This window comes from Leptonotus elevatus, chromosome 2 (assembly GCF_054856555.1).
Source record: "Leptonotus elevatus isolate MCC_2025b chromosome 2, RoL_Lele_1.0, whole genome shotgun sequence".
In the NCBI taxonomy this organism is placed as follows: Eukaryota; Metazoa; Chordata; class Actinopteri; order Syngnathiformes; family Syngnathidae; genus Leptonotus; species Leptonotus elevatus.
The window spans coordinates 28,248,953-28,268,709 of record NC_141240.1 but is presented as its reverse complement, the minus strand read 5'-3'; the positions used below and the strand labels follow the sequence as shown (position 1 = coordinate 28,268,709).

General features: G+C 39.8%; 1 protein-coding gene across 4 annotated transcripts in view; it reads left to right on the top strand.

The window, feature by feature from the left end:
• The window catches only part of src (SRC proto-oncogene, non-receptor tyrosine kinase), a 35,154-nt gene that overhangs the window by 11,078 nt on the left and 4,319 nt on the right, over window positions 1–19,757 (top strand). Inside the window, exons 2-10 of one of the 4 annotated variants that reach the window (XM_086067407.1) lie at window positions 7,260–7,523; window positions 8,347–8,446; window positions 9,199–9,216; window positions 11,689–11,787; window positions 13,187–13,213; window positions 13,351–13,454; window positions 16,243–16,392; window positions 16,704–16,859; window positions 17,019–17,198. In XM_086067407.1, the coding sequence (XP_085923533.1) occupies window positions 7,268–7,523; window positions 8,347–8,446; window positions 9,199–9,216; window positions 11,689–11,787; window positions 13,187–13,213; window positions 13,351–13,454; window positions 16,243–16,392; window positions 16,704–16,859; window positions 17,019–17,198 (1,090 nt within the window). In that variant the 5' untranslated portion in view covers window positions 7,260–7,267. The remainder of the gene's footprint in view (window positions 1–7,259; window positions 7,524–8,346; window positions 8,447–9,198; window positions 9,217–11,688; window positions 11,788–13,186; window positions 13,214–13,350; window positions 13,455–16,242; window positions 16,393–16,703; window positions 16,860–17,018; window positions 17,199–19,757) is intronic. The other 3 variants (XM_086067408.1, XM_086067409.1, XM_086067410.1) reach the window with 3 other exon arrangements.

The window sequence follows — 19,757 nt, the reverse complement described above, 5'->3', positions numbered from 1 at the left end:
TACTTGTGCTACTAAATTGTAAGGGTGGGAATCTTTGAATGTCTCACGATTCTATTATGATTTTTGGGCCTGCGATTCGATTCAGAATCGATTTTCGATTAAGAGCGATTTTTGATTCGTAATGATTCGACTAACAATGATTTTTGCTTCAATCTATAGATGTGCAAGGAATTGTACTCATCTACTCCAGTCTGACTCGCTAATGCTAATTAGCGCGCTACTTGTGTCACTTTTATCACTCAAAAGAACGGCTCCACGCAAAAAAAACCCTAACTTTTATTGGAATAACTTCATCGTGACTTTTTCCTTCTACTCTCTAATGTGGCTACAATTTAACAGTGTATTAGACCGCGTTGAACCACACTGCCCCTCAGTGGCTGAACCGGGTACAACATGAACAGCACTCCAAATAAAGGCACACACAGACAAAGGCAAGACAGTATAAAATAATTTAAATAAAATCGATTTTTGGGCACACCTCTACTAAATTGACTTATTGGCCGAAGGTTGTCGTCCTGTACCATAAGTGACACTTGTGGTCCATTTCAGCCACTTTTGTCCAGTAACTGTTATGTATGATGCGAATTATGTAAACAATTTACAAGTGAGGTTAATGGGAAACTGCTAACATGGCTCAGAACATTTAACACATGTTGTAAGATTTACCTGTTATATATATAATGACTTGCACACTATATGTATTTTGTGCTCTTGTCTACCAGCTTCATGCAGTGTAGTTTGTAGTCAAAAGTTGTGGAGCATGTTCAGATCATCTTAAGCCAAATTGAGTATTGTGAATAAATTAAATAGAACTGGACAATTGTGAACAAATTAGTCTGTTACAAGCTGTTACAATATGGATGATGTAAACCACTGCTGGTCACTCATTAGTCCAAAAGTGTCATGACTGTCACGTCATTGTAGCAATTGAAGATTCATGGCTAGAAATGACAACAATACACATGCTAACTTTAGCGTTGTCTGTTGCTGCACCGCTTTGGATGCTGCAGAATTATATTCCATATCCATATTCTACCCAGTGCACCCGTCTGTTTTCTGGCTCCCCTCCGTCACTTCAACAATAATCTATATGACAATTGTTCTCAACTTCTCCTAATACGTTGTTGTTTGTTTGCGTATCTTGTTTCAAGTGATGCATTCTAGCTTAGTTTTTTTGTATTTCCCCACAGCTAATAGCGTAAATGAGCCGGTAGGACAACTGTGTGCGCAGTGAGGAAGCAGCATACGATAAATTTAATTTAATACGATATAACCGTACAGGCCAAACATTTGGACACGCACACATGTCATTCAATAAGTTTGCTTTGTTCTCATTACTATTTACATTGTAGATTCTCACTGAAGGCATCATAACTAAGAATGAACACGTTATATACTTAACAAAAGGTCCATGTCGCAAGATACAGAGTTTTTGCAGATTTGCGAACCCTCTGGCAAAAAGCAGAATGGAAGCCAGCGACGTGCACGCGCCCAGAGTGCCGAGACGTTAGTCAGTGGTAGTTTTATTGTGCATTGCTTATCATCAATAGACCCTAATGCATTTCCATGACAAGGTCTTTTAGCAAGAAGAAAGCAAGCTGTGGGTTCCGTTTCATCCTCTTAGGTTTTTCCACCTACTCCAATATTAACGCTGCTCCAATATTGATCCACTGCCTCCTGCAATGCTTGTGCGACTTCAGTTTTGCTTTTTTTTTTGTCACACTAGACTTGTTACTTTTTCCTGCTCGGTATTCTGACCGTGGTCGGGACGCAGGGGAGATTTTTCCCTCGGTCAGAGTCACCTCCATGGACAACTCCCGTTGCATGTCTCCAAACTTTCGGCCCAATGGTCATACAAAAGGTGCCACCGGGAGACTGACTGCAGTATTGGTTTATTATTATTTCGACACACTTTTATATCCTCTGTGGCACACGCTTGCCTTTTCCCACGGACTTGTAGAAACACTCCCAAACACCTCCCCCTTCCCAGCACTTCCACGGAGCGAGAGTGAGAGCGTGCACGCTCCTAGGAGGAAGAAAGCTTAAGCTTCGGTCCCGAGACCTCGATCATTATTTCACTCTACGGGGAAAAAAATGATCGCATTAATCATGAATTAACGCAGATTAATCGCACTATTAATTTTAACCATATAATGACCAATAAACATAATTTCATGCATTAAAGTAAAGCATTTAATGAATGTTTGCGTATCACATTTAGAATATTTGTCAAAAATATCTGGGTCATTTTTTTCCATTTTAAATTATGCAAGTGATTTACTGATTAAAAAAAGAGGAGGATGTGCGTGTGCAGTTGATCAAAAGATGTCAAAAGATTTAACACATAACCGGTGCTTTTCAAATTTGGCGGGGGGGAGGGGGATGTAGATAAATTAAGCGATTAATTGATATTGAATTCTAAGATGTGATTAATCAGATAAAAAAAAAATGTTTTATCGTTTGACAGCTCTAGTAAATAGTCATGAAAATAAAGAAAATGCATTGCATGAGAAGGTGTGTCCAAACGTTTGGCCTGTACTGTAAGTCAGACTAACTTTTTTACATGTCCACTTTCAGTCAGACCAATCCAATCATTCATTTTTCTTGAGGAAAGCATGTCAAGGCGCTGTGTACCAAAAAGAACATTTGAGACACACCTAATGAGTTACTTACTACTTACCTTAGTGACTGTGCAGGTAATATCGAAATCTGTGTAGGTCTAAATGTTAGTTGTGCAAACACATGAGGTCCTGTGTGTTGGTTCAACACGGAGACTAAGGGAATATAGTGACATTCAACTTGGATCATTGCTAGTGCGCATTCGTTATTTGTTGTGACGGGATAAAGAGGAGTTCTTGCAGCGGTCAAACTGGTAGATCCAGTCTTGTCATTGCAAAGACAGTGTTTGTTTGCAGGCCCGGATGGAATGTCGTCACAGGGTTTGGCCAGTACGCTAAGGAAGAGGATGCCGATAATCAGGACGTTAACAAGATCGTTACGATCATATGGCAAATGGTGGTTGTGGTGACCCAGGAGCGCCCACCCACCACCACCACCCCTTAATAGTCTTCTAATTACGTGGAAGGTATTAAGATGAAGGAATGCATGCAGTGACATAAGGATCACATGCACACACACATGCACAGACTTCCTAATCTGTGAACCCCATGACTTGGCCGGCCCTCTGCAGAGCACTGCACAGATAAATACTAAAAAGGACCAGATGTGTCTCCCCTGGATGCAATAATCCAAAGGCAAACATATGCTCGTCGATTTGCAACGAACAAGCTGACAAACTGGTCTGTTGGTTTCACTTCAGCCAATCCATTTATTCTGTGTGCTAATGTAAATAAATGCAATGAAACCAGTGTTATCTTCCCTTCAACTGCCGCTTCATTTAGTCATTAGAGGACGCTCATTTGTTTGTTAAACTAGAAATGAAACTTCCATAACGGCTGCGTTCTGGACCACCTTCTATACCTGAACTTCACTTTTTTTGACTAACAAGTTCTAATTTCGTTTATTTCTCACCCGTTAATAGTACAAAAATGATAAGCCAGGAAAAGGACTCCAAAAACATTGTAGGGTTTATTTTCAAATTGTATACATGTCTAGATTTAGATAGTAACCTTAAAAAAACTGACTATACAAGTTTTTGAGCAATTCATTTCCTCTTATTGCTGTACAATTAATCAGTATGTCCAAAACGCACCGTTCAACTGATTTTCAATCAATCAAAATCAAAGCCAGTAAAAAAAAATTGTTTTAAATTGTGAAAATATGTTATATACTTTTATACTCCGTTTTTGAATAATGTGTTGGTATACAGCATACAGTTGAGTTGTAATGTGAGTCCGCTTATGTTCTTCTTTCCTACTCTCACCGCTTGTTGAGGCCACTCTTTCTTTTTATATGTGTGTTGCAAAAAGCCAAAGAAAAAGCAAAACACATGCACACAGAATTAAACCTTTTGATGCTAATTGCGAACTGAGCTCTCTTGTGAAACACTAACATCCGGTTCAAAATTAGTTTTTGGTTAATTTTACCACCTCAGTGGCGATTGACTTTAGAGGTTTAACAGTCAGTCAATGTTTAGGGTGCCCGCATTGCTGGTAGAAGTGAAGAATACAGAATACTGTTGTGGTTTTGCTCCCAGCATACAAGCTTGAACTCGCCTCTTCACAAGTTTCACCATCTGTCAGTCTGACTTGACTTTGTTTCATCCTCACAGCAGGGAATATCTTCTCATCAAGTCTGCATACAAAAAAAACAAAAAAACATCTGAAGCAAGTTTGACCAATTTTGGTGTCCCAATAGATGAAAAGAATCTTTCCAAATTGAAGAAGAACCCTGTCTTCTTCATCACAAAGATCGTACAAATACTGTATGGAATCTGGACTGACGATAAGGGCTGTGAACGTTCTACTTGTCGGGGTCATAACACTGCTCTTATTCCAATGGCAGAATAAGGTTGTTACTCTTTTTTTTTTTTCCCAGGTTGAGTGTCCAAGTAAAGCATTTGTAGGGGACCGACCCCTGCAGCATTACTGAAAGACTGCAGTTGGTATTCAACCAAAGCCCAGAAGACTCCAAGGATTTGGAGCGCTTTTCCATTCCGTATGCATAATTAAGCAAACCCCTCCCCAACCAAGCAACAACCCTCCCCCCCCCCCCTCCCCCGCTTTGCTGCAGGGATTTTCCTGTAGCTCAGCCTCCCTCCATTGTAGATTCTTCTTCAAGCCATTTTAGCCCAGAATGAGGCTAACATTATTAGCTAACAGATGCACATGCTTCGGCTTTGTCCAAACGAAAAATTGTTTGTCTTCATATATTTCCTTATCCTGTATGCTTTTCAAGCCTGAAAGCCCTCAAGCTTCAGGATGCATTGAACTGAAATGGCTTTGTTGGTAACGTAATGCGAAGAAAACACCATGTTGTCACATTTACACTCAACCCTAGCGTCAAACACAATCTGTGAATTTGGAAACATTTGATCCAATATTTTGTTGAAGCAAGGCAGTTCTCTGTTTGATTGTTAGAACTTCTTCAATTTGAAAATCTTACGGGGGTTTCAGTGCAAGAGAGTAAGCTCGACTAACTTTATATTGCCTTTCCATTCCACAACTACACTAGCAGGAATTCAACTATTTTTCTTGGAATAAAACATTCATATTGCCTGCAGTTGAAATTACTATCCATCCGTTTCTACACCGTTTGTCCTTAGATGGTGGATGGGCTGGAGCCTACTGCATTTGACTTTAGGCGGGAGATGGGCACACTGGACTGTTCGCCAGCCAATCGCAGGGCAAATGTATACAAACAACTACTCACACTCACATTCAATCTTGTAGGCAATTGAGTCTTTAATGAGCCTAAAATGGAATGAGGAAGCCGGAGTACCCAGAGAAACCCCATGCAAGTCTGGGGAGAACATGCAAACTCCACACAGGAAGTTCAGAGCTGAGATTCTAACCAAAATCTCAAAACCGTGAGGTACACCTGCTAACCACTAGACTCCCAATGATGGCTTGAACTGAATAAATTGTAAATAAAATAAAGATGTTGAAGAACCTTCCTCGAATGTCCACATTCTTAATTGTACACATTTTATTTAAAACCGCACGTGAGCCAGACTTCAGGTTCTTAATGCGAGCTGATTTTGAGTGAAGCAGACATAGCGTTGAAATGAAATGAGTGCTCGGCAGCCTGAGCATGTTGGCGCGGCCGATGGCTGCTCTGACCTCTGCCAACCTGTCACTGCAGCTCCCAAATCAGCCTTCACTGAAAATTAGCTTTTCATAGCGGACCCCCTGTGGTTATATCCGTCCACCGTAGCGCTGCTTTGGTTTAGTGTAATCATATTCCCACACTAAGCTGTGATTACAGCTCCTTCATGAGTGTTATATAAAGCATAATGGGAAGAAAAAAGATGCACTGATCCCAAACTGCTGTTGCTGTTTGTTATTTATGTTAACCTTTAAAGTTCTGCATTTATGAGCCAGCGTTCTGTCAACATTCACTCCAAAAATGTAATTGACTTTACTATAGAGCAATCAATAGTCAAGACTTGGTTATAGAATTTAGGTTTGAATTGGGTTGTGGTTGAGGTTAGGGTAGGGGTAGGCAATCATTTTTGATGGTTGGGGTTAGGTGAAGGGGCTAAGAAATGCATTATGTCAAAGAGATGGCCCCACAAAGATAGCAAAACAAACCTGTGCGTGCGTGTGTGTTCGCACACATGCAGCTGATATTTGGTATGCAGTCAGTATCTTAAGTCCTCAGTCTCTCCCTAGATTTTTTCCACACATAACATTTTTCAACATACGTGGAAAAGATGTTATAATAAATACTTTTTGTGATTGTTGTCTCAACACAGTTCAGTGGCAAAGATCTGTTGTTGTTTTTTTGCCTATCCCAACCTTGTCCACTCCTGTACAATATGTCTACAACTGCAAGTAACACAAGGCGGAAGATGTAGGTGAGGTCTAAGACCGTAGTCTATTTGATAATGATCACACCTCTTAGATTACACCTTTTGCAAACAGTGAAGTATAAAAATAGCAAAGTTATTTTGTTAAAGATAGACCAGCATAAACTGGCACTCTTAAGCGAATGACAAATCGCAAAATGGCACTTTCTATAACCAATTTTCTGTTAAAGACAGACCAGCATAAACTGGCACTCTCAAGTGAAAATGAACTTCCCTTCAAAACTGGCTCAGACACCACTAATTGTGCACGCTGCACAAAATAGTTCATAAAGCAGAAATGCACAAGGTTTAGTTCATGTTCGCTCAAAATATGAACGAGTTCATGAACTTTCGTTCATTTAACTCGTTCACACTGTTTCTTTACCTATTTGTGTTATACCCGGTGTCCGGGCCGGTTTTCATTCAAATTCTGTCTTGACAGTGTCGAACCAACAATTGAATTACAAAATTAACCAGGTAGCTTTAAGGGTGCAGGGTAATGAAAATGTGGTAATCTGAAGTGCTTGTTGAAAAATATTTCTGTCCTGACTTTTGAGTTTTTGCAACTGTTAAATATATTATTCATTCATTTTCATACATGCACAGTCTTGTTCCTCCTTAATGCAATTATTATATGCTCCAAAAATCGTAATTTGCACTTCAGTAGGTCAAAGGGTAGGACCAGATGAGAAACCTTGAAACTCATTTTAAAACCTCATGTTTTATAGTGGCTTGCATATTCTTCAATCATCACCCCATTTTACCCCCACTGTCCTTTAATGCCCTTTAGGCCTCACAATGGGGGGATCCAAAAGTAAGCACAAGGAGGCGGGCCCACGCACCATCAGCCTGGATGCCAACCTCGGCTCTGGGGGAGGGGCTGGCGGCCACCACCTGAACTCCGCTCAGCAGTCCTTAACTCCCAGCCGTAGCACCACTGTGGATGGAGGCCTCGGTGGCAACCATTCCGTGAGCAATAAGGCCGAACTGGCACTGTTTGGTGGCGTGGACAACAGTAGCCACAACTCCTCTTCCAGTAGAGTCACGCTAGCAGGTGAGACGCTTTTGCTCAAAACTTCAGCCTTATTTATTTGTCTGTTTGTTGCAGTTCAATTACAGGGTTTTTTTGGGGGGGGAGGGGGGTTGGTTAATTGAACATACAAACATTACAAAATTTAAAATATCAGTTGAAGTGAAAATAAAAAAATTATGAAAGAAAATAATTGATAATGTCATAATTCAAAACATGTTAAAAAATAGTATGAAGAAGCAGAATAACTTATCTAGTCCTACTCTCTTAAGTTATTTTTATTTAATAATGTATCATTAAAAGAAAAAAATATCAAAACATGCTTTTCTTGAGTGTGGTGGGACTTGTAAGACCTTTTCCGTTGCATATATGTAAAGATGAAGAGAAAGTAAAGCCCTACATATACAGCTAATCTAATCAATACAATAACTTCCCAAACATTAGTTGTTGCAGATCTGTGAGCACAATTTCTCATTCTGGGATGCTAGTCGAGATTGAAACAAATTTTTCCATAGGAAATAACGACAAAAAAAAAAATCTGTTCCATAGTCAACCTGTTTCTATTGTTAGGCATTAACTGTACAGGCAATGTTTTAAGTAAAATTGTAACATTCTTAACTGTTGTACGATTTGTATTGCGTTACATATGAACGTTAATGCAAAACGTTGATAGCAAGTGATAATGTGTGTTGAGCTACCTTTTGAAATAGCCTTCACCTGATTGCCAAAGTAAAAGATAAACATGCAAGTTAATCCATGGATGCTCGCTGAAGCCTTAATCGGGCACTTGATGTCTTCTGTATTAATAGTGCCTGCAGCGCACTCATAACATTTCCTCTCCACACAGGAGGCGTAACGACCTTTGTGGCATTGTATGACTACGAGTCTCGAACAGCTTCCGATCTGTCATTCAGAAAGGGAGAACGCCTCCAAATAGTCAACAACACGTAAGGACACATTTTTGCCAACATCTGTTTTTTTGGGGGTTTTTGTACATCACATACGGTCTTACAAAATAATGTGTGTTCAAAATGATCACAAAGGTTACTTCCAAGATAGTCATCAGACAGGGAAAAATAATTTCATAAAATAATTTTAAGTCCAGGCAACACCGGGAACCAAAGTGCAATGTTTTGTTTTTATCTCTCTCTTTCTTTTCCCATTACTGCTTCTTGATTTCACATTTGCTTGGACAGCCCAAGCTAACTAATGTAGCCAAAGGAGGTGTGGGGGTTATGCTTATTTTTAATTGGGTGGCGGGGGGAGGGGTCATCGCTTCATGAATCAATAGATATTCAATGAACCTTGTGCTACCTACCCACTGTTGAAGGTGGCACTAAGTACAATGGTGGATTATCATCACTACATCTGGTCCCCTTGAGCCAAAGATCTGGATCGGTATCAGGTCAAGTATACACAGATTTAGTAAGGGGCCTCTAAGATAAGATAACAGTCCAATTAAGTGAGAGCCGAGCTCTTAATTCTCCTCCCCAGAGCATTGTTGTACTCAGTGGCTTGTAGGTTGTTGCTGATATTGTGTGCCACCAGAACCGGGACAAGATTTACCAGTCCGATTGATGGTTTTTAGCATATTTGCTGCTATGCTATTCCGCTACTGCTTATAACTGTCGCTTCTCTTTCCACCTTCAAACCCGACCCCCCTCATCATTTTTCTTCTTCGTTCCTCACATTTTTCTAGGAGGAAAGTGAACTGCAGGTTTGTGAAGATGCAATGTAATTCCATGAAGGGTGCTTTCACACTTGGTTTGAATCAAATTCGAGTTCATTTTCCCTCTTGGTGTGAAGTCAAAACACAAGTGCAGACCAAATCAACTGAGCAATGAGCCATGCCAAATAAGCAATTACATCTTGCACTTTTGGCTTTTTGCTGTTGTGCTGTAGCTTGCTATATTGTCCATATCAATTTTGAAGTTATCAACAAGGGACACAGCATTTATATACGTATTTGCACCGTTTCACTCCCCCGTCCCTCCAGTAAACCATATTTATATTTACATTCATGGAACCACTAAGACAAGAGGGCAATGTTACGTAATTTGTTATGATGTATTTTGGTTCACTCGCATTATTTACACTTTGACAAAAAAAAACAACAACAACCGGGTTAACGGACCAACCGTTCAAACTCAAGTGATTGGCAACTCTCGGTGTGAAAGCATCCTAAATGTGCCAACGTGTTTGCTTGCATCACCCGAAGTTTGCATCAATGTTATCCAAACAACACTGGCCCCACCCCTCTGTAGTCAAGTCATGTTTGTGTGAAACTTTTCAGTACTCAAGATGGTAATAGAAGTGCTGTAAAACTTCAACAACTGCTCCCTAATAATAATAAGCATACAAACACAATCCTATCCCATTGTCATACCCACGTTTGCATGTGTTGTCTCATTGTGTCCAAATTAGGGATGGGCATTCAAAGAATTTTCCATCAATGTTGTTTATTTTTTTGTTTTCAACCACCTGCCATATAAACGAGGAAGACCATCCACATCAGGAAGTGCTTTGATGAAGAATGTTTCAATTGAAATAAACTCTTAATTTGTACTGTCAAAGTTAAAGCATTAACTCACACTATTACTCTCACACTATTAATTTTGACCGGAGATGATCCTTTAGCTTGACAGCGGATGGTTACGTTAAAGGTGGTGTTTGACCACTAAACATTAATAAATGTTTGCGTATGACATTCAGAATATTTGTTCACGTCAAAATATTGGAGTAATTTTTTTCCCGTTTAATTTATGCAAGTAATTAACTGATTAGAAAAAGGTGAGGATGAGTGTGTGCAGTGGTTCAAAACATGTTGAAGATAACATTATAACTCATTACATTAAATGTAGAAAATCTTTAAAAAAATAACAGGTGCTCTTCAAATTTGCCGGATATAAAATGTTGACAAAAAACCTTTTCAATTAAGTGATTAATCATGATTAATTGAAATTCTAAGATGTGATTAATCTGATTAAGAAAAAAATATTGTTTGACAGCTCTACTCTCAATATAAATGGACTATTTCTAATTGAAATCACTTTTTTATATCAAAATTCACTTAAAAGAAGTGAAATAAGTATAATTGGACATCAATAAAGAATATGTCCTGTAATGTGCGTTACTGTTTTTTTATTATTTTTTTTGTAAAATAGTACATTTAAAAAGTTGTTTTCTTTAAGTTATGGTAAAAAATGGTAAATGCTTTTTGTACTTTATCTACATCATGGTGCCAGCGCTTTACAAAAGCCTCACAGTCACCCATTTACACATCAAGTTATATCTTCACACAGGGGTCACCGATCTTTTTGTAACTGAGAGCTACTTCTTGCGTGTTGATTCACTTAAAGTGCTTCCATTACAAGCCTCTGCTATATATTCTCTTCTATACAGCTAATTGGAAAGTGGCACTATTTATAATTTTTTTATAAGATTGTCAACACAGAAAATGTGAAAGCGTCTCACTGGTGAGCTATTTTTTTAGAACAGTCTTGCGGGCTTTTCATGTGGCCTTTGGGGTCTTCCTGGTTCCTATTGGAAGCCCGTTAGTGACCCCTGTCTTTGCATAGCAAATTTCAAACATTGTATTAGACATTACAGGAAAAAGGATCATGTGTTTGTAATCAATCCGTCTAGCCGTGGCAAAAGTTTGTATTGCATGACAATTGATTTTGTTTGTTTATTTGACAGTTAAAGAAAGCATCTTTTTTCTTGCAACAATATTTACCCACAATTTGCTCGTAAGCTGCCTTGTTTAAACAAAACAAAAGGCACCAGGCTGATAGAACACAATACGGCTTGAGCCTCAGAACATCTTTGTAATCAAAATGCGCAAGCCAAGTATCATAATAAAATCCAGGTTGCTGATTCCTGTAGAGTGTAGAGCAATACAAGCATGTCAACATGTGAAAGTAGTCTTTTGACAGTCAATACAGCAGATGCACCATATACTACATTGCCACTTCTTTCACTTTCTGTTTTCATCACTACAGCAGCCTGGTTAGGCAGCAAACTAATATCTAATCATATAAAAAAAAATCAATAGTCTTTATTATGCCCATCCCTGCTGTAATCCAATACTGTAATCATAATTTGACTGCTCCCAACATTGTCCCAAATATTCACACTATCCATGTTGTGTGTGTTTTGGTACCTCATGTGGCGTGTGTTGCCGTTGCAGAGAGGGCGACTGGTGGCTGGCACGCTCCCTAACTACCGGAGAGAGTGGATATATTCCCAGCAATTACGTGGCTCCGTCCGACTCCATCCAAGCAGAAGAGTATAATATTTCTCTCTTGATTTTTATATTCACTTTCATCTGTCTTGCATGTCACCTGATTAGCACTAGTAGACTGGTTTGCTTTGCTTATTATAAAGGAGGGTCCTTCGACTGGAGTGACATAATCAAAAGTAATAAATACATAGTCAACTTTAACAAGCTAAAAAACGTGAACCTGAGAACCTGTGTCATAATTACTCCATCTATAAGTGAGTAACTATAATTTGTATACTGCATGCCAAACTATTTCTTTTTGCAACAGTGTTACACGATTTGGACTCGTCTTTCATCTATTTATTAATCAATCAATCAATCAGAGGTTGAGCAACTTGAGCTCTTTTTTGTCCCCGGAGACTACTTCTTTATCTTAAGGGTCACCACTCACCGAGCACTGCGGCCGAATGCGACTGAACCGGACAAATCAAAAAACACATTTCAAACAAGCAATTTACACCCGCACACCTGGCACACATACTGACTCGTTGCAACGGAATAACTGAAGACCCATTGTGTTCTTATTGGGAAAAGCATGTTTGTCTTGATACTGTCCACGATTATCAAGGAAGAAGTGGTTTGCCCTGCCCGCTGTAGCGTAAGACTGTAATGATACAAAGTGAGGAAATGGGTGAGAAATAATGGAGACAATGGGGATCATTTCAAAGGCTGTTGGTAATGATGACTTCATTCATTGACTGCAGTAGAGCATTTTGGTGATTGCTTTGTATACAATATATATATATATATATATATATATATATATATATATATATATATATATATATATATATATATATATATATATATATAATTAAGATTTCAAATTGCAGCAAAACTACGAACTAGTAGCCAAAGGTCGACCACACAATTATTTGCCAAAGCCCACTCACTTCACTTCAGTTCAGTTGGGTTCAGCCACATCACATGGTGTGTTCGTCAACCATTTTGGGCACCTCTACTATTCTTACAGCTTTGTGGGACCAGTTTGGTGAAAGTGGGTTACCACTTCTCAAAGCTCGAACCGTAAAGGCGGTGTCAAAGAACGAAACACACCCATCAAACACCTTTAGGATGACAGATTTGAAGCAGTGACAGCATGCCCTCTCTTAGGTCTATCATCATTTATTCCCGAGCTCACAGATGGACAAAAATGTCCGCACACTATCTTGTCGAAAGAATTCCAAGAAGAGGGGAAGCTGTTTCGGCTGCAAAAAGAGAATAACTTAACATTTCTTCACCTTTTACTTCCTGCCGGTGGAATGTGTCACTATACATGTGTTTGTACAGTATCAGTGTCCTTCTTCCTTTCGTTCTCACCGAGAAGGAATGATCAGTCTTGATATGCTAAACTAACCTTCTTTAACATCTCCTTGTCTCACCTTTTGCCTTCCTTCTTCTGCAGTCATCTCACACTGACTGCAGAGTCCAGGTAAGCAGCTGTTGTCATGGCGTTGTGTGCCGCATGTGTGTTCGCGTCTTCTTGTCTTCAACATCAAATTGCCGGCCATTCACCAACCTGCTCCTTCCTTTGCCTTCTTGTTTCCTTTCCCTCTTTGACCTAATCAGGTGGTATTTTGGCAAGATAACCCGCCGTGACTCGGAGAGACTGCTGCTCAGTTTGGAGAATAGAAGAGGAACTTTCTTGGTGAGAGAAAGCGAGACCACCAAAGGTGAGCTCGACGCCGCTTCCGACACTCACAACAGGTGCATTTGGAATTGGAGGGAATTTGCAAAGTAACTCACAGTGCAAACTTCAACTTAATACAGTGGAAGCTGGAACACATTTCTGTTCAGGGAGATGCTTGTCTACTTGAGATATAATAGAATAAGAATTGATCTTCTCTTGGGTCAAATATCACAATCAAACCTTGAGTGTACTGGTATTTAGAAATTATATTTTAAACGTCTTCATTTTAAAACCATCTGCATTTGGTTATTCCATATTATCATAGTCGACTTGAAGTCTCTATACCACAAGATAGAGACAATACATTCCATTCAGTTTGTAGAAGATGCCTCCCTGTTCCCCTCGGCAAATAACCAGGTGATAACTGTAATTACCTACTGGTCCTGCCGTTCATGCACAGACATTTAATTGTGAACTGCTGAGAGTATTTGAACTCTGCTGCTAGCTAACACAGCTAGCAGCTGTCAAGCGGTCTCCCGGATGAATTAAAGTAGGGAGTCTTACAACATGTAAACAAGTTCCTTACGCGTTATTGAAGATGATTTTGCATTACAGTGTCTTTTGCAATGATTTACGTTCCAGTAAACTTGCTTGCTTCACAATGTTGTGTGTGTCAATGTTTATATTCCAGGACCCAGCGACTTAATTTGCTCCATCTAAAGCCATATGCCAGGGTTCTTGATTTTTCTTTGCATTTCTCTACAAGACGTTGTATTTGGTTTCTATTCCAGTTTCAATAGACACACATTGTAATATTATGGTAAAATGATCGTGTCGCAGCATAACAGCTGACTTGACGTCTTTCAGACTGCGTTTGGAGTGTTTATTAAGTTAAAAAAAAAAGTTGACTATCTTAAGTGCAAATGTATTTTTTGTCTTCTGTATTAATAATTCTTCTTTAACCAAGCAAAAATATTTTTGTTGTTTTTATTTTTAACCGAATTCAATAGAATTTTTATTAAGATATCCGAATACCAAAATATTTGATAGCAATAGCCCTAATACAAATGTTTTTTATTTTCCTTTTTTTATTAAGTTGTTTAGGTGCTTAGGTACTTAATGCAGGTATAGTATTGAAGTCAAAATGTTGTTATCGTAACAACACACACTGTTACAGGATTGCAATTTTCAGGAGTTTTCACTTTTCTTCTGGTAGTTAGTGATGACCTGGACGCTGTATGACCTGAAAAATCAATGCCACGAGCGTAATTTAAAACGTGACACTGTAACAGTGAACCAACCCGCTTCACCACATATATTGGCCAAGAGTCAAGATTGGATTGGATCAGATTTCGTGCCTTTCTCACAGACACCGCAGCAGTGGTTGGGAAGTAAACTGACTGACACCTCTCTTGCAACTAGTTTTTGGTCATCAACAGGTCCAGAAAATGTTGTTGGTATTTGCTTTTATGCTTTGGTCTCCAGATTGCCTGCTCACCCATTAAGTATGAATTTACACGATCAAAAAAAAATTGGGGGGGAGCTGCCTGTTTTTAAGTGTCTTAAAGCAAGTCGTTCAGATTTTGGCATGATTGTAACCGCTTCGAATTACAAAACTGCTCTGCTCTGATCACCATGTTAATGCAGAGCTCAACTTACAAACAGCGCAGTCGGGGCTACGCTCGCCTGCAAAGTTATTGAGGAGAGGCGCAGTAGAAAATGGAGAGATGGATTGGAAGTTAAACGTAATTACAATTGTAAGGACAAAAATAAAACATCAACTGTTGAATTGGTGTAGCTCTTAATAGACGCATTTTTGTTCATTTTGAGTTCATGCTGATCCGCTTGAATTTAATGACACGTCTCTCCAAACATGTTCAAACAAGAAGGGTGTAACATAAAGCTTTTTTTTTTTGTGCGGGCATATGGGATTATGTCCGATGAGATTCCTGTAGGACATGTTTAAAGATGCTTATGATAGGCCACATTCTCCCTTTGGGTTCAGCTGTTTGTGTACTGTATGTGTGTGTCCTATTTCTGGTTATTAGGCCCTGCTTAAAATGAGAAACAGGTCAGTTTAGGGCTATCGTAGAAAAGGACTATTTGAGAAAGAGCAATGTGGAGGTCCTGGCTGCCTGGGTAAGCCAGACAGAATTAGGTCAGTGTGGAGATGAGGTCTGCACAACCACGGGCCATTATCGCCCACTTTATACACGTAAGTAAGGTGGGGGGCATTGCCAGGGGCTGGGGGGGGTGTGGTGGTGGTGCTGTGATTCAGACATTTGACTTGATTAAGATTGCCCTCTGGTGGGCATCAAGACTACATTGCCTGTGATATTTGCGAAGGATTCTCTGAAGTTGAATGCAATCCGTTCTAGAAGGCCACCTCTAATTTGTTAATTTGACATTTATTTTCCATCCTCTCTCTGTCTCTCTCTCTCTCTCTCTCTCTCTCTCTCTCTCTCTCTCTCTCTCTCTCTCTCTCTCTCTCCACCCCCTCCCTCCCTTTGAATGTATTGAATGGTGGTTCCCCATCCAAAAAAAGAAATTAAATCGCAGCTCTGCTTCTGACAGGCATCCAACGATGATGTAATTTCCCAAATGCCCAACAGGAAGAGGACAGGCTTTTAAAAAAAAAAAAAGAAGAAAAAAAAGTTTTTAAAAAATGTAATTAGTATTTTTAAATATATTTAAAAATAATAATTAAATGTATTATCATTAAAAACCGTGAAAATCAGTCACTGTATTCGTACTGGTTAAATTGATCTTATTACTTTAGGTAACCATAGATGTTATGTTACATTCCTGTTGTGTCATGTGTCTCTGTGCAGGTGCCTATTGTTTATCTGTGCTGGACTACGACAACACCAAGGGGCTGAATGTGAAACACTATAAGATCAGGAAGTTGGACAGCGGTGGATTTTACATCACATCCCGCACACAGTTTAGCACTCTGCAGCAGCTTGTCAATCACTATCGTAGTGAGTCAATTCGCTTCTTTGAATCATCATGAATTTGTCTTGTGTCCAAGTATTAGCTAATTATATAGACCAGGGGTGGCCAAGTTCGGTCCGTGTTTCTCTCCACTAACACACCTGATTCATGATCAAGATTGTCATCAGGCTTCTGCACAGCTGATAATTACATTCGGCTGCGCTAAAAGAGGGAGACATGGAAAACAGGCTGAATAGTGGCTCTCGAGGACCAAACTTGGCCAGCCCTGATATAGACAATATTTTTTTAAGACAACAAGCTAAAAAAAAAAAAAGTTTGTTGTCGCTTGTGTCTTCAGAACACGCTGATGGGCTGTGTCACAGTCTGACAGACATCTGTCCAGTGCTGAAGCCTCAAACTCAGGGCTTAGCCAAGGATGCCTGGGAGATCCCCAGAGAGTCTCTTCGTCTTGACCTCAAGCTCGGACAGGGCTGCTTTGGAGAGGTTTGGATGGGTAAGCATGGCTTTCGTCTGGCCCGGGATTGCCATAGGACTAAAGACTATGAAACTCAGGGACTTAACAAGGAGGCCACTGTCCAAGAGTTTGTTTTTTGGGTCTTGTGTTTTTACTGGTTGGCTGCTTGTAGTTGATGACGCTTGTGTCTTTTATCAGGAACGTGGAATGGTACGACCCGAGTGGCAATCAAGACTCTGAAACCTGGCACCATGTCCCCAGAAGCCTTCCTGGAGGAGGCCCAGGTCATGAAGAAGCTGAGGCACGAGAAGCTTGTCCAGCTTTACGCTGTAGTGTCAGAGGAGCCCATCTACATCGTCACTGAATACATGGGAAAAGGTTTGCATGGACTTGGACACTTGTGAACACTGATGATGTTTTTCCTGGAGGGTTTGTAAGACACCCAGTTAGTTTTCTGCCTTAGTGTGATACATTTTAGTGAAGTCATTCGTGCAAAAAGAACAAATCAATGAGCCTCATTACCTGTTGCATGTCCATAACTTATAATTATGAATGATTGTTGCAATTTGGGCTTGCCTTATAGAAGCTTTGGAGAAGCTTACAGTTTTGAATGACTGCTGCTGAAAACTACTATGCTAACATATAGCAAGATAGCATGCTGAGTACACAATACCCTCTTGCAAATCAATAAGGATTCAACATTGTTGAATATTTCAAAGGCAATTAAGCTAAAAGTTGTTTGTTAGCATGCAATGATCATTGGCTGACCAGCGGTTCATAAAATACTTGTGGCAACAAAACGTCATACACTACACTGTGTGTACTGTATGTGGCGCACGGGCGCATGTCCAAACACCCGCTGCATCAACAAACTACATGCTGCTTATCAGAAGCTAAAACTGTTAGCAAAGGCTAATCTGTTCCTCCAACAACACTCACTGCAGTTTTTCTTACTTTGTTTTACTTCTACATGATAGCAGGGGTGCACCTGTTGGGGTTGTGAGTATTTCTGCATGATAGTGTTTCAGATAACGTTGTTATCTACAGCAATTGGTCTCCAGTTGTCACCTAATGTATGCCGGTTGGTTATTTGGTAGCTAGAAAAAGTAGATTAAAGATTTACAAACTCAATTCCCAAAAAGTTGGGACACTACAATTTGTGAATACAAACTGAATGCAATTATGTGGAAGTGCCAAATTTCAATATTTTGTTCAGAATAGAACATGGATCACAGGTCAAAAGTTGATATTGAGAAAATGTATCATTTTAAGGGAAAAATATGTTGATTGTAAATTTCATGGTGCCAACAAATCTAAAAAAAAGTTGGGACAGGTAGCAATAGGAGACTTGAAAAGTAAATTGCATTTATAAAAAAAAAAAAAACAGCTAGAAGACCAGTTACCACTAATGAGGTAAAAAGAGTTTCTCGGCGTTTCTCTCAGAAGCGAAGAGGGGTTGAAAATCACCAATTCCTCCAATGTTGCGCAGAAAGATAGTGGAGAAATATCAGAAAGGTGTTTACCAGCGAAAAATTGCAAAAAGGTTGAAGTAATCATCATCTACAGTGATTCAGAGAATCTTGAACAATCTCTGTGTGTTAAGGTCATACTGGATGCCCATGATCTTCGGGCCCTTAAACGGCACTGCACTGCAAACACGAATGCTTACTGTAAGGGAAATCACAGAAATGGCTCAGCAATACTTCCAGAAAACTTTGTGCGTGAACACAATCCACCGTGCCAGCCGCCGTTGCCAGATGAAACTCAAAGAAGAAGCCATTTCTAAAGCAGACCAAGAAGCGCAGGCGTTTCTCTGGGCCAGGGGTTATTTCAAATGGAGCGTGGCAAAGTGGAAACCTGTTTTGTGGTCAGACTAATCACGATTCCAAGTTCTTTGTGGAAAACTGAGGCGCTATATCATACTGACTGAAGAGAACAAGGACAACCCAAGTTGTTATCAGCACTCACTTTATAAGCCTGCATCTGTGATGGTATAGGGTTGCATGAGTGCGTGTGGCGTGGGCGGCTTCCACATCTGGAAAGGCATCGTCAATGCAGAAAGGTATATTCAGATTGGAGAACAACATCTGCTCCCATCCAGGCATCATCACTTTCAGAGAAGATCTTGCATTTCTCAACACGATAATGCCAGACCATATGCAGCACCAATTACAACATCATGGCTGCGTAGGAAAAGGATCCGGGTATTGAAATGGCCCGCCTGCAGTCCACTTCTTTCACTTATAGTGCGCTTTTGGCGCATCATAAAGTGGAAGGTGTAACAAAGAAAGCCCAAGACAGTTGAACAGTTAGAGAGACAAGAATAGGACAGCATTCCTATTTCTAAACTTGAGAAACCTGTCTCCTCGATCCCCAGACGTTTGCAGACTGTTGTAAGAAGAAGAGGGGATGCCTCACAGTGGTGAAAATTGTCTTGTCACAACTTTTTTTAGATTTGCTGACACCATGGAATTTAAAATCAACATATTTTTCCCTTAAAATGATACATTTTCTCAGTTTCAACGTTTGACCTGTTCTCTATGTTCTATTCTGAATAAAATATTCAAATTTGGCACTTCCACATAATTGCATTCAGTTTGTATTCACAATTTGTAGAGTGTCCCAACTTTTTGGGAATTGGGTTTGTACTTGGTCAATTAATTTCACACTTGATAAGTGGGCAGGAACACCAAATATTTGTGTTTTAGCCCATTTAGCCATTACATTTGTACAAGTACATTTCAAGTACAGCAATTTCTGGACTATAAGGCGCACCTCACCGAAAGCCGCGCTAGCTAAATTTGGGGAACACTCAAGTTTGTTACACATATAAGCCGCACCCGACTGTAAGCCGCAGGTGTTTTAAAGTTACTGCACCGGGTTCTCGCTATTTTCTTTTCCATAATGAGGGCACAAATTGTCTTGCTCTCGTTCTGT